At 39.1% G+C, this 15,601-nt stretch overlaps 2 protein-coding genes across 2 annotated transcripts; both read left to right on the top strand.

Annotated features, from left to right (window-relative positions):
- The first annotated feature begins 496 nt into the window (after positions 1-496).
- Positions 497-3,856, top strand: LOC306830467 (dehydrogenase/reductase SDR family member 13-like). The gene is made up of 5 exons (XM_079354001.1): positions 497-695; positions 1,863-1,981; positions 2,233-2,356; positions 2,616-2,942; positions 3,263-3,856. The coding sequence occupies exons 1-5, from the start codon at positions 572-574 to the stop codon at positions 3,520-3,522; spliced, it is 954 nt and encodes a 317-aa protein (XP_079210127.1). The 5' UTR covers positions 497-571; the 3' UTR covers positions 3,523-3,856.
- A 1,677-nt stretch (positions 3,857-5,533) lies between these two features.
- Positions 5,534-9,539, top strand: LOC306830468 (dehydrogenase/reductase SDR family member 13-like). Its single transcript, XM_079354002.1, has 5 exons — positions 5,534-5,713; positions 7,099-7,217; positions 7,469-7,592; positions 7,851-8,177; positions 8,786-9,539. Exons 1-5 carry the CDS (start codon positions 5,590-5,592, stop codon positions 9,043-9,045), a joined length of 954 nt encoding a protein of 317 aa, XP_079210128.1. The 5' UTR covers positions 5,534-5,589; the 3' UTR covers positions 9,046-9,539.
- Positions 9,540-15,601: the final 6,062 nt, after the last annotated feature.

The following is a 15,601-nucleotide window of genomic DNA, read 5'->3' as shown; positions in this document are numbered from 1 at the left end:
TGCTGAATCTTGTGGAAAATCTCCACCTACAGGATGAATTCAGATTAATTACAAGTTAAATCCATATTTAGCACTAATGGACAGCGAAACCTGAGTAAAAGTAACAAATTATGCAAGATACAATGTGTTAAAATGCACAAAGTTCAGAATTAAAATCAGATTATTTTAATTCTAATTACTGGTCCTGTTACTGGCTTTACCAACATAGTACCAGTAGTCCTACACTGTTTATTTGTGTTTTCTACTGGATTTAGTTTAACATGGATTTTCGTCTATAAGGGCCCCCAAATGACTGAATCCACCACGGGGAGATGTGGACCAAAATGGTTCTGTTGAATAGCCGACCCATCTGCTTCAAAACAAACTTGGCTCGCATACAATGTTTACTTGCATAACTTCCAAACCATTCCGGTCCTTCCGGTGTGCTGTACTGCGATAACAGAGCTCCACATTGACCCGCCCACAAAAGTCTGTGTGTGTGTGTGTGTGTGTGTGTGTGAGTGAGTGAGTGTTGGTCTCAGGTCCCTGACTGTCTCTCGCTCAGTGTGCACTGTGACGCTCACACATCAACATGTATCTGCTGCTCGTGCTCGGAGCTGTGCTGGGTGCTGCTTACGTTTTCCGTGAGAAAGTGGTGAAGGGGAAGAAGTGCACGAGCACGGTGAAGCTGCACGGAAAGACCGCGATAGTGACAGGTGAGCGAAGATCAGGAGGACAGCAGGGATAATAATAAACACAGGTCTCTATTATGAAATAAGTAACAGGGAATAGTTTTAGAGTTCACCTTACTTATGCTCCCACTGACTGTTTAAATTCAGCCAGTTTAATACCACTATGCTGCTGTGGTGGTCATCTTTAACCACTCATCGTGTGCAGTAATTAAATGACATGCACCTCAAGCTGCTGAACAAACATTTAAATGTTTATTTCATGCAAATGTATTTCCATTTAACAGCATGCAAAGAAGATTTTGAGGACATGGAAGTAAAGTGAAGGGCAGAATAGTTATTGACCATGTGACGTCACGTCAGATCACATTTGAATTATAAATGAGAAAGTTGTTCTCTAATATTTCAGGTCTTGGTTATACTTTTGGTACTTCAAACCAAAGTTCAGTTCAAGAGATTACATTTGATTGTTTAAATAATGATTGCAGATTTACGACATGTTTAGGTAAGAGTGTGTTACCACTGTATGTTCAGAGCATCAGTTCACAAGGTGAAAACATCACTAAAACACCAGATATCAGTGCATCTCTTGAAGCTTGTCATGTGTGTAGTTATGATTGCAGTTTTGGATTGACTTGTTCTAAATATAACTCTGTGACATTTGAATTCCTGTTTCAGAATCCACATGAATTAAAAATGTCCTAATTTCTATTATTTAATATACAAAACAAAATAATAATAATAATGTGCAATAACTATATTTGTATAGCATGTTTATCTGATGTGTACAAATTGGTCTTATACAATAAAGCAACAATAAAAGAGACAGTAATACATGGGGAAAACATTTGATTGAGATTGTAAATTCAGTTTGGTTGAAATTAAAAACATCAAGTTCTTATTCAGCCTTAATATCTTCATATATATTTGTATTTTATTTTTTTTAAATACTTTTTTAATCACTGGTGGAAATTCTGATTTTACACTCTGCTATTTTAGAGACATGCTTCTCACACACACACACACACACACACACACACACACAAACGTGTACAAACAGGAGCTCTGGACATGTGTCAGTGGAGAGATAATAAAATAAGCAGCCCTGTTTAAAGTTGTAGTGTTGTAGTTTCACTTAAGTTAGACTTGTAAATAAAACGTGTATGACGTCTGTCTCCTTTATTTCACCTGCAGGCAGTAACACGGGGATCGGGAAAGTGACGGCCATAGAGCTGGCTAAAAGAGGAGCTCGAGTGATTCTGGCCTGTCGCAGTAAACAGAGAGGAGAGGCCGCTCTGGAGGATGTCAAGAGGGTGAGCAGAACAAAACATTATCTCAGGATTTACGGCTGCGTCCCAACAAGAAGAACATTTCTATACTTCACTGATAAACCTTGACATGTCAGTGGACATGAGCTTGTATATCTCTTGTCTCGTCTTCTGGCTACTAGCTGACTAAGAGCTTTTACACAGCATGTCACACTCACACAATGAAGCTAGAGGCTGCTTCTTTTTTTCCATTTTTAGTCTGTCTGTAAAAATAAAATGTCCAATATCTGTTGCAGGAGAGCGGCAGCAATCAGGTGGTGTTTATGCAGTTGGATCTGGGGAGTCTGAAGTCAGTTCGCAGTTTTGCAGAAACCTTCCTGAAGTCTGAACCCAGACTGGACCTCCTCATCAACAATGCAGGTGGGACGTGTCACTTGAATTTTCTGGGGCTTTGTGTCTCTTTGCTACAGTTGATCACTTGCTGTGAAGTTATTTATTAGAGCTGGAGGACTGTGGGATGTATGACTCCATTTTTTTTTTAAATAATAAAAAAAATATGTTTCTGGATTGAAGATCATGTCGACCTTCACTATGACTCATCAGTTTGGATATGTTATTTTGCTCTTTGTGTTGATTGGTCTGGAGAGAGGATTAAAGAGTCTTCATATTCTTGTCACAGGGATTTACTTGCAGGGTCGGACAGAAGACGGATTTGGGATGATGTTTGGGGTCAATCACATCGGTCACTTCCTGTTAACTAACTTGCTGCTGGAGCGTCTGAAGGCGTCGGGGCCCAGCAGGGTGGTCAACGTGTCATCTATGGGTCATAACTTTGGTAAAGTGGACTTTGACAGCCTGAACAAGCACAAAGCTCTGGGACTGGGAACGTCATTGACGGAGGTGTTTCAGGTTTACTGCGACAGTAAGCTGTGTAACGTCCTCTTCAACCACGAGCTCGCCAAGAGGCTGCAGGGAACCAAGGTCACGTGTTACTCCCTCCATCCAGGTGAGCGGGCCATGGTTCAGCTTAAACATGAGAATTAAGTAGAAATAAATACAGAATCAAATCAATAATTTCCAGTGCTAATAAATTAATTTTTGCAACTTAGACAGCTCATAAGAGTTTGCATACCATTTCTAAGTTCAATAAGTTATGAATTTGCACATCTTTGTTTTTGGAAAGATGTATATGCTGCTAAATTGTGTTACTTACAAACTTATCGTCATTGGGAATAGAAGGAGTGAAAAAACGAGGCCACTCCAGTCCAATCTGGGCATGCTCCTGCACAGCAAGCGACCAAACGCTCTTTCTTTCTTGTTTTTCAGGTGCCATCAACACTGAACTTGCAAGAAACATTAGCTCCGTAGTTCATCTCCTCATGAGTCCCTTTACTACGTTCTTCTTCAAGAACACGGTCCAGGGAGCCCAGACCACCCTGCACTGCGCTCTGCAAGAGGGAATCGAACATCTGAGTGGGCGTTACTTCTCTAACTGCACCGTGAGAGAAGTGTACGCCAAAGCAAAGGACGACGCTGCATCCAAGAAGCTGTGGGAGCTCAGCGAGAGGATGTGTGGGCTCGCTTAGAGAGCTGTAAACAACCTGCAATTAATGATAATGCATATTTGATATTAACTATAGGAAGATATCTGAATTGTGTTGAGACATTTTAGAAACAGGTGACGGACGGGTAAGATTAGGAGAGTTTAAGTTTGGAGAGCACTTTACTGCCACTCCTTTGTGCTGATCAAACAAACAGAGGAAAGTCCATTTTGTACAGCTCAAATGAATTAATAACCCTGTTTTATATGAGCAGTTGTAAATGCATCACATTGCCAGCTAATGATGACATGTATTAATGTTTTTTTATGTTGACTTATTCATGACAAAGGTCAATAAAACAATCAGTTTACTGTCTGTGCATGGGGCTGTTCTTAAAGGTTTGGGTTCCTGCATACAAACATAAATCTTCTTACCTCTTCTCTTTGTTTGACCTGAAAGGGTTCATGTCTCACTGGATTCACTGGGCAGGGTTTGTTTGAAGTAGGTGTGGTCAGATATTGCACAGATTTACTCAAAGCTAAACTATGAAAGAAAAATTAACAATCCAATCTTACATCCAAACAATCCTGCAACACCCCCCCTAAAAACAACCTTCAGATGAAAAGCTTAGCTGGATATTTCTGTTATGAGGTAACATGATTCCCAGAAAGTAAACATAAATATCTGTGTGTGCCAGTCATGCTTTTAATGGTCATCTGAATAAACAATGTTGCATGAAAATAATAACTTTTTGGAGTTTTAATTATATAATTATTACCTTTATTTAGAGATAGGAGAGTGGACAGAGTCAGAAATCGTGGAGGGAGAGAGAGGGGGGGAATGAATGGAGAAGGGAGCAAGCCTGGATAATTCTGAATGTCTGAACTGTCTTATATGACTGAAATCAACGCAATATTTCATGACATTTATGAACAGTTTCACTCTTAGTACGGCGACTTTGATTATGAGGTTAATGATCTTTTAAGACTGGCTGATACTGCAGTATGCCCTGTCCTAATGCTGCTGGATTTTAGTTCAGCATTTGACACAGTGCACCATAAAATGACTTTACATTCATTGTAGTTGTATCATTGTAGTTTCTATTCTATTCAAGAGTCTCCTGAGGCCCTAGGCTAACATCCACGATGGGACACATATACTACCAGTGTTCATCATCAGTATGTTACAAATAACCTGACTGTTTGACGGAAACAAAACTACTGCTAAATGTGAAGAGCATTAGAACCAGAACAATACTACAGTAAATAGGCTACATGATCCCTCCTATTTAATGAATGAACTCCCTTCAGTAATAAACTGTTCCTTAGAGCACTCCTCCATACCTGGAGAAAACAACACTTAATTACCCCGTGATAACAACTTGTTTAACAACCTCATCAACCCTTTTATCAAAACCAAATCACAACACCAGTAGCTGCTCTCTTCTAGTTTTATTTATGGTATGTTTGATTATGCTGTGTTTGTTCTTAACTGTTACTTGCCTGTTTTATCTGTATTACCACTTATACTTTATTCTTACTGATATTGTTTTTGCTTTTATTGTTGAAAGGCACTTTGTGATCTTGATCTGTGAAAGGTGCTTTATAAATAAATGTTACTTACTTAAATCCATATTTAGCAAAACAACAGGTCAACTAACCTTCATAAAGTAGCATTTGTTGTTCTCCATTTTTGTTGAGAGGCAGGTGGAATCACATAATCTAAATTCTATAATTACTGTTCCTGTTATTGGATTTACCAACATAAAGTACGCTGTTTGTTTATTTGTGGTTTATTCTGGGTTTAGTTTAAAATGACTTTTCATCTATAAGGCCCCCCCATGACTAAATCTGCCACGAGGGAGCTGGATCCTAATGGTTATGTTGAACACCATCTGCTTGAAAACAAACGTGGCTCACATACGTTCAATATTCATACATTGCATAACTTCCATGGTGGGAGGAGGTTTAAATTGTTGGACCATTCGGGTCCTTCCGGTGTGCTGTACTGTGATAACAGAGCTCCACAGTGACCCGCCCAGAAAAGTCTCTGTTGGTCTCAGGTCCCTGACTGTCTCTCGCTCAGTGTGCACTGTGACGCTCACACATCAACATGTATCTGCTGCTCGTGCTCGGAGCTGTGCTGGGTGCTGCTTACGTTTTCCGTGAGAAAGTGGTGAAGGGGAAGAAGTGCACGAGCACGGTGAAGCTGCACGGAAAGACCGCGATAGTGACAGGTGAGCGAAGATCAGGAGGACAGCAGGGATAATAATAAACACAGGTCTCTATTATGAAATAAGTAACAGGGAATAGTTTTAGAGTTCACCTTACTTATGCTCCCACTGACTGTTTAAATTCAGCCAGTTTAATACCACTATGCTGCTGTGGTGGTCATCTTTAACCACTCATCGTGTGCAGTAATTAGATGACATGCACCTCAAGCTGCCGAACAAAAATTTAAATAATGTTTATTTCATGCAAATGTATTTCCATTTAACAGCATGCAAAGAAGATTTTGAGGACATGGAAGTAAAGTGAAGGGCAGAATAGTTATTGACCATGTGACGTCACGTCAGATGACATTTGAATTATAAATGAGAAAGTTGTTCTCTAATATTTCAGGTCTTGGTTATACTTTTGGAAACCAAAGTTCAGTTCAAGAGATTACATTTGATTGTTTAAATAATGATTGCAGATTTACGACATGTTTAGGTAAGAGTGTGTTACCACTGTATGTTCAGAGCATCAGTTCACAGGGTGAAAACATCACTAAAACACCAGATATCAGTGCATCTCTTGAAGCTTGTCATGTGTGTAGTTATGATTGCAGTTTTGGATTGACTTGTTCTAAATATAACTCTGTGACCTTTGAATTCCTGTTTCAGAATCCACATGAATTCAAAATGTCCTAATTTTTATTATTTAATATACAAAACAAAATAATTATAATAATTATAATGTGCAATAACTATATTTGTATAGCACATTTATCTGATGTACAAATAAAACAATACATGAGGGAGTCATGTGAGGTGATGAATGAAAAAAGAAAAGCAAAACTTGTTTTTATTCACTTATTGGTCATTTATCTTTTTTTTTATTTTTTATAAAAGATTCAAATCATAAATTCAGTTTGGTTGAAATTAAAAACATATTAAGTTTTTTATTCAGCCTTAATGTCTTCATATATATTTGTATTTTATTGTTTTTAAATACTTTTTTAATCACTGGGGGAAGTTCTGATTTTACACTGCTGTTTTAGAGACATGCTTCTCTCTCTCTCACACACACACACACACACACACACACACACACACAAACCGGAGCTGTGGACATGTGTTAGTGGAGAGATGTCAGAGTGGGGCTGCTGCACGCGGCTACACAGGGAGCATACCCGAGCAGTTGGGGGTTCAGTTCCTTGTTCGAGTCCCTACAGAAGGAGCTACCGACCCTAAATGAAGCTGTAATGACATCCCATTCACGTCTGCTGGGCTGCATTCTTTTGATGTTCACATTTAATAAAATAAGCAGCCCTGTTTAAAGTTGTAGTGTTGTAGTTTCACTTAAGTTAGATTTGTAAATAAAACGTGTATGACGTCTGTCTCCTTTATTTCACCTGCAGGCAGTAACACGGGGATCGGGAAAGTGACGGCCATAGAGCTGGCTAAAAGAGGAGCTCGAGTGATTCTGGCCTGTCGCAGTAAACAGAGAGGAGAGGCCGCTCTGGAGGATGTCAAGAGGGTGAGCAGAACAAAACATTATCTCAGGATTTACGGCTGCGTCCCAACAAGAAGAATATTTCTATACTTCACTGATAAACCTTGACATGTCAGTGGACATGAGCTTGTATATCTCTTGTCTCGTCTTCTGACTACTAGCTGACTAAGAGCTTTTACACAGCATGTCACACTCACACAATGAAGCTAGAGGCTGCTTCTTTTTTTCCATTTTTAGTCTGTCTGTAAAAATAAAATGTCCAATATCTGTTGCAGGAGAGCGGCAGCAATCAGGTGGTGTTTATGCAGTTGGATCTGGGGAGTCTGAAGTCAGTTCGCAGTTTTGCAGAAACCTTCCTGAAGTCTGAGCCCAGACTGGACCTCCTCATCAACAATGCAGGTAGGACGGGTCACTTGAATTTTCTGGGGCTTTGTGTCTCTTTGCTACAGTTGATCACTTGCTGTGAAGTTATTTATTAGAGCTGGAGGACTGTGGGATGTATGACTCCATTTTAGTTTTAATAATAAAAAATGTATTTTTCTGGATTGAAGATCATGTCGACCTTCACTATGACTCATCAGTTTGGATATATTAGTTTGCTCTTTGTGTTGATTGGTCTGGAGAGAGGATTAAAGAGTCTTCATATTCTTGTCACAGGGATTTACATGCAGGGTCGGACAGAAGACGGATTTGGGATGATGTTTGGGGTCAATCACATCGGTCACTTCCTGTTAACTAACTTACTGCTGGAGCGTCTGAAGGCGTCGGGGCCCAGCAGGGTGGTCAACTTGTCGTCTGTGGCTCATAACTTTGGTAAAGTAGACTTTGACAGCCTGAACAAGCACAAAGCTCTGGGACTGGGAACGTCGTTCATGGAGGTGCTTCAGGTTTACTCCGACAGTAAGCTGTGTAACGCCCTCTTCAACCACGAGCTCGCCAAGAGGCTGCAGGGAACCAAGGTCACGTGCTACTCCCTCCATCCAGGTGAGGAGGCCATAGTTCAATCACTGCTTTCCAAATGACAATATTTTAGGTATTCCCTTGTAGCAGGCAGAGATAAGCATTGAGATACTTCCTGTCTTCTAGCTTATTTCTGTCTGCAGTTTAAACATAAGAATGAAGTCAACACAGAATCAAATCAGTGATTGGCTATGTGCCTTGTTAGAGGCGGGACTTCAGTTGAAATCAACTTTTCTGTCTGCTTTTAACAGGCTCCTGTTAGTTTCATATAATTTTTAATGCAGTATATTCTTGTTTTCAGTACTTTCAGATGTCAAAAAAACACATTCCATAAAAACCTCCAAAGCAAGTATAAGTGTTCATCGTCTAACTTGCAATGGTCATCATTGCCAATAAATTTGTTTTTGCAACTTAGACAGCTCATAAGAGTTTGTATACCATTTCTAAGTTCATTAAGTTATGAATTTGCACATCTTTGTTTTTGGAAAGATGTATATGCTGCTAAATTGTGTTACTTACAAACTTATCGTCATTGGGAATAGAAGGAGTGAAAAAACGAGGCCACTCCAGTCCAATCTGGGCATGCTCCTGCACAGCAAGCGACCAAACGCTCTTTCTTTCTTGTTTTTCAGGTGCCATCAACTCTGAACTTGCAAGAAATGCTAGCTCCCTGGTTCATCTCATCATGAGTCCCTTTACTACGTTCTTCTTCAAGAACACGGTCCAGGGAGCCCAGACCACCCTGCACTGCGCTCTGCAAGAGGGAATCGAACATCTGAGTGGGCGTTACTTCTCTAACTGCACCGTGAGAGAAGTGTACGCCAAAGCAAAGGACGACGCTGCATCCAAGAAGCTGTGGGAGCTCAGCGAGAGGATGTGTGGGCTCGCTTAGAGAGCTGTAAACAACCTGCAATTAATGATAATGCATATTTGATATTAATTATAGGAAGATATCTGAATTGTGTTGAGACATTTTAGAAACAGGTGACGGACGGGTAAGATTAGGAGAGTTTAAGTTTGGAGAGCACTTTACTGCCACTCCTTTGTGCTGATCAAACAAACAGAGGAAAGTCCATTTTGTACAGCTCAAATGAATTAATAACCCTGTTTTATATGAGCAGTTGTAAATGCATCACATTGCCAGCTAATGATGACATGTATTATTGTTTTTTTATGTTGACTTATTCATGACAAAGGTCAATAAAACAATCAGTTTACTGTCTGTGCATGGGGCTGTTCTTAAAGGTTTGGGTTCCTGCATACAAACCTTCTTACCTCTTCTCTTTGTTTGACATGAAAGGGTTCTTGTCTCACTGGATTCACTGGGCAGGGTTTGTTTGAAGAAGGTGTGGTCAGGTATTGCAGAGATTTACTCTGTCAAAAATCGTTTAATGTTCATAGTGAATGAACAATGCTGCATGAAAATAACAAAGTCTTGGAGTTTATTATTAGGCTTTTTATGTCTTTAGTTAGAGGTAGGAGAGAGGACAGAGTTAGACATCTTGAAGGGAGAGAAGGGGGATGATTGGAGAAGGGAGCCACAGGTTGGATTCGAACCCCAGGCCCGCTTGGAGGACTACAAACTCTGTACATGGGATGCACACAAAGCACTAAGCCACAAGTGCTGTGGAAATAATAACATTTTTAATTTGTTCAACTCATTTTCTGTGCTTGGCAAATAAAAGGAGAGACACTGAAATAACATTTAGGCTGAATAATTTACAAAATCATACATTTGATTACACACAGATATGAGTCAGGACAGTGAGTGTCTAAAAAGTGTATTGTGCATGTATTGGATGGAAAAGGAAAGTGAAGTAACATACAAACAAGGCCCATGCAGAAAGTCTTTCTGAACAGCCTCTTAAAGTAGATCAAAACCAATGACATTCAAGAAGCATGCATGGAACAAGCCTGGTTCATTTCGAATGAATGAATCGTCTTATGCCACTGAAGTCATTGTAACATTTCACGACATGAACAGTTCCAGTCTCAGTACTGCAACTTTGATTATGAGGTTACAAATGATCTTTTTAAGAATGATTGATGCTGCAGTATGCACTGTCCTGATGCTGCAGGATTTTAGTTCAGCATTTGATACAGTGCAGCATAAATGTCAGACTTAGAGGCTGCAGCTCTGGGTTGGTTTATCAGGGATAGCTTTGATGTGGATTTACTCTTATTTAACAGATAAGTAAACAGTAAATGTTTTTGTGTCTATTGGTGATCATGCTTCACCACATTACACAGTGAATTGTGGCGTCCCTCAAGGCTGGATACTGGGACCAATTTTATTCTCCCTCTATATGCTGCCTTTTTGCCACATTACACAAGACACAAGCTGCATCTCCCAATGGAACCGAGGTCCTCTCCAGACCTCTCAGAACTCAGTAATTGTTATAGAGACAAAAATGATGGATGTCAGCCAGACTTCTAACAAAAGCTAAAGACGTGTCGTGTGAGGCCCATATTATGTCAGGCATGTTTGTGGACACCCCCCTCACATATTATTTAAATATTTTTGTTTTGTCAGTTGTTCAGTCATATTGTTAAATATATCTGCACAAAGGCACTGTGATATTTTTAGTGGGTATATTTGTGGATTGAAGAAGTACAAAGTCTAAAACACAGGCACCTTTGGGGCAGCTCAGGGCAGCACAGGGGGTCTTTGATGCCATGCGTAGCTCAGTCGACCCAGACGTCCGAGATCGTGCAGCCACGCTAAGTTGATGTGTTTGTGAATTATAAAAATCCCATGCACGCTTGGTCATTCGTGTACAAGTGTGCAACAGACGGAGAACACATTACTCTTAATGACCTTACAATGGCTACCAGTTGCTTTTAGGATGGACGTCAAGGTTTAACTTATTATGTTTAAAACACTTCCCGTTCTTTCCTCAGAATCTGAACTGCAGCTGTCCCCTTACCAGCCTCAGACCATCAGACAGAAACCTTCTGTCTGCTCCCACCTCAACATGTAGACAGGCTACATTGGTAGCTTCTTTTAAATCACTTTTGAAGACTCATATTTATTGAAAGGCCTTTGTATTTGTTTTTATTTATTTTTACTGTCTCCTTGAGTCAATCATTGTAGTTTCTATTCTATTCTGTCCAGTCTTCTTATGTTATTGCTACATTATACCTTTATTCTCATGGTTTACAGGGGTTTTATTGTTTGGGATTTTTATGTTCTGTAAAGCACTTTGTAACGCTGGTTTTGATAAGTGCTTCATCCTTAAACATATAATAATAATAATAATAATAATAATAATAATAATAATAATCTTTATTTATCCCCCGATAGGGGAAATTTGGGTGTCACAATAGCTAAAAAAGAACAGTAAAAACAGGGAATATAAACAGCAATTCAATCATGGCTTCCCATAGTTTTAAACATCTACATCTGTAAGAGCACACTAACAGCACAGATTAGCAAATATTACATTTTTTCCACAACTTAATCTCATTGAACGTCAAACAGGCAGGAAATTGCAGCTTATTTTCAGTTTCACTGCCTTTTATTACATCATATTCTTCTGTGTCTGGACCCTGTGAGACTTAAGTGAGTAACAACTCGTATTTAACTTTATGGACTATGGAGAAACTCTACAGATCGAGGTCAGCGTCTGCAGACTTCAACCAGTGTTTATTTTTTCAATGATTTTTTTCATGTGAGTGTAAAATGAGTGAGAATCAACAGGGATATGACGTTAAGAATTTTTAGGGGAGGGGGCCATCACACATTAAACGTTGTAAAATCAAGCCTGATGATGTTACAGATGGTGGTTAAAGGCAGACAGTTATTAACCGGGACTTTCCTTTCCTCAGAGGTCAAAACAAGTGATGGTCGGGTTGTGCTGCTGATCAGTATCAATACATGATCATGTGGACTGAGTTAATCTGTCCAACTACAGACATCATGGTCTATAAATGTAGAAAGATTCAATGAGAGAATAACTTGTTGGCTGGGAAAGCACAAGAACCATGAACGACTGATTGTGAGTAAGTTAAAATTAAACAAAAGCTGCTCAGAGGAAGTTAAACCTGCTCTGGTGTGTCTGTTGTTTTAGATCTATGGGTGTGTTTCACATTGATTCCTGTTTTGACACCCGTGCACTGTCGGTGAAAGGGGAGTTACAGTATTTCTGAACCTCGTCCCTGGTTTTATACATTTGTGGAGTACTAAATGTCTAAAAGCTTTTTAATTTCTTCCAGTTGTCTGCGGTCATGAAACATGCCACAGTGGTCGGAATATGAATTTGACATTGTAATTAAACACTGTAGGTTTATGTCTACCTTGATCAGTCAGCTTTTGTTTCAGTACAACATTTTAAACGGTTCAAACATTACATTTTTTTCACGACAGTTTCACAGATAAACTAACAGATAGCAGCAGCATTAGACTGCCAGCTCTGTTATGTGGTAAAATGTTTTTGTCAATGAAGTTTGGTATCTCACTCTTTCTGAAATGTTCTCAGACACTTAGAATAACAACCTGCGCCTGTCTGTGGAAGAAAAATAACTTTGCCAACATCTTTTGACCAAAAACATTAATAAAAAGGGGCCAGTTTTTTTTTCACTGAAGCTCATTGTAAGAATTTAGGAGGCTACTGTTTCAAAAACATTAATGTATCATTGAAATATGCTTTAATTCAATGGCAGCACATGCTATTGATTACTCTTGATGTAACATTGAAGATATACTATAACTCCTTACAGGCAGTTAACAGTGAACTAAAAAAACAACTAAACAAAGGGAACTTTTCAGTTTCACCTGCTCTTATTTTCTTTGAGAAGTTTTTTTTTTTCCAGTGAGGCTTTGGAAAATAAATCAAAATATAATCAAAAATGAGTACCCTTTATTGCCAACGCAGACATGAGACAGTTAACAGGAACTTGTGACCAGTGTGACACAGAGACAGATCTGACAGTCACTGACCACAGTGAGTTTAAATGATGCATGTTAACCAAAGTTTTGTAATTTTGGGATTTTGACACGACATCCACAATCATGGTCAGAACATCTTACAGCAATGAGCTGTAGTATTGCTTAATATGTTGTTTCTGTATATTCAATTGTGATCTTATTTGATTGATTTGAACACATTTAGTCTTCTCTGTGGTTTCTTTGAATTATTTTTACATTTTCACTTTCGTTTTCCACTTTGTTATTAAGCTGTTGATGCCTTGTGTGAAGCACTCTGAATCGACAGAGCTATATGAATAAATGTGGGGAAATAAGTGCTTACCTACAGACTCTAACCAAACACGATGTCTCAACATTAAATCTGCTTATGTCTGTACTGTTAAAGCTTTTCCACTGAATGTGTTCTCGCTAATACCGGTGAGGATCTGCTTTATTCTTTAAAAATCAGTATGTCGGTCAAATCTGTCAATTGCTGCAAAATGTGCATAAAAAATCTATAAGAAAAGTTGATTCAGGAGGCTAGTGATGTGAAACTGAATACAGTTTTCTCTACATGTGATACAAACCCTGGTAGTCCAACCTGCGGCTGTCAGCTGCTGCAGCCTGATAAACCACACAGATAATGTTGTCATGAGAATGCCTTTCAGCAGGGATCCTGCTCAGACAGGCCCGACCACACTATGATCTCATAAGCCCTGAGCATATGTTATGTCTCCGATGAGAGGACATAACAGAGCAAAGTAACAACTGTATGATAGCTTCATGTTACTAAATGAATGAACAGGAACAACATTTAAAGATTCTGGACATGCATCTTTCTGGAGCTACTTAACTTTTTTAGCTACCAGTTACTTTAAAGTGGAAACAAGTAAAACCCATATAGCAAAGCTTCAGTGGAGGAAAGCAGTTTGTTTGACTGAACCTTCCTCGTAAAAGAAGTTCTCTAAACCGCAAGGTCGGGGGTTCGAGTCCGAGCTCCTGCAGCCCCACGTCAGATGAGTAGGAAGTTGCTCCTGCTGCTTCGTCTGCGGTGTATGAAAGCGTTTGAATGGGATTACTGACAAAGAAATATGCTTTAGGACTGTTTTCTGACCCAGGACCAGCGGAAACTGATATATAGACATGCTGATATATATATATATACGATATATATATGATGTATATATATATACTGTCCATCCACAAAGCACTTTGTTGGATGTAATAGTGTGATTTGCAGTTTTATTCCAGCTTGTTTCTTTTAGAGAGCTTTGCTAAAGGCTAAAATGTGGAATCAAAGTTTTGTCTTTTTAAGTAAAATGAAGAATTACTCACAAATCCAGTTTCCCTGTGTGATTTTGGTTATTTCCTGCCTTCTCTCTTTTTTTTTTCTTTTTATCACACTTCACTCTTCACCCTTTAACATTGAAACCAGTAAAACCTGATGGTTGAGTCATCATGACTCGGCAACTTTCATTAGAGTAGAGATATGTTTGTGTGTATCAAGTGCACACACCACTGAACAGATCATTCACACCATCAAATATATCAGCATGACTGTGTGTAAAAGTTCACTTTGCTTTAGTCATATCCTCCAAAGACCTTTGTACAAACTTAATAGCAAGTATGACATCATGAGTTATTAAATATGAATGCTAATTAATATACATTTGATATCATTGGATTATTAGGAAATAACTGCAGGATAATTAAGAAAGCAGGTTAGCACTCAGGACAAAGAAATCTGTGTTTTATTTTTGTAATGATTATGTTCGATGAAATAGAGCGGTTTGTTCGGACGTTTTCCCAACATGATTTTAAAGATCAGCTAAAAGAGATGCAAGTGGAGTAATTATTTAAAAAGGGGTAAAGGGGGGTTTCAGGATCGGAGACCAAGCAGGAGTCAAAATCAGAAGAAACACTGCGATCGATGAATTTAAGTACGATATGTATTCAGTTCATAAATATCTTCTCTTATTGCATGTCAGCTAATATTGCCCTGTGTACACACAGAGCTCCCATACAGAAATGAGACAGATACCGCTGTGTGAGCATAGGTCAAAGCCTGAGCATGGAGCTTTGTTTATGCCCTGATTGAAGTTATATATGAGCAACCTTTGTGTCTATTAACCATAGATACCATATAGATCTACTAAGAAAACCTCTTAACCTCCTGCCTACATTACTGTCACGGATGCCAAACAATCTTCATCATCTAAAGGCTTAAATGCATTCCTCAACGGCATTACAGGCCACACCTACACACCTACACACACACCTACACACCTACACACACACACACACACACACCTACACACACACACACACACACACACACACACACACACACACGCACTTTCAGTTCAAAGGAGGCTAATCACTGCATACAACAAAAAAAACCTTTGACCACACTGTGCTGTAGAACCAGTTTTTTATTGTCTCGGTTGTTTGGAAAAAAAACCCAACTCAAAGTCACTCATATAAAACAGCTTTGCATATACTGGAAATAAACAGAGGATTATTTCCTGTGTACAGTACACTT

Source organism: Symphodus melops (genome assembly GCF_947650265.1).
Source record: "Symphodus melops genome assembly, chromosome: 10".
NCBI classification, from domain to species: domain Eukaryota; kingdom Metazoa; phylum Chordata; class Actinopteri; order Labriformes; family Labridae; genus Symphodus; species Symphodus melops.
Note: the sequence above shows the minus strand (reverse complement) of the source record. Positions and strands in the feature narration are given on the sequence as shown.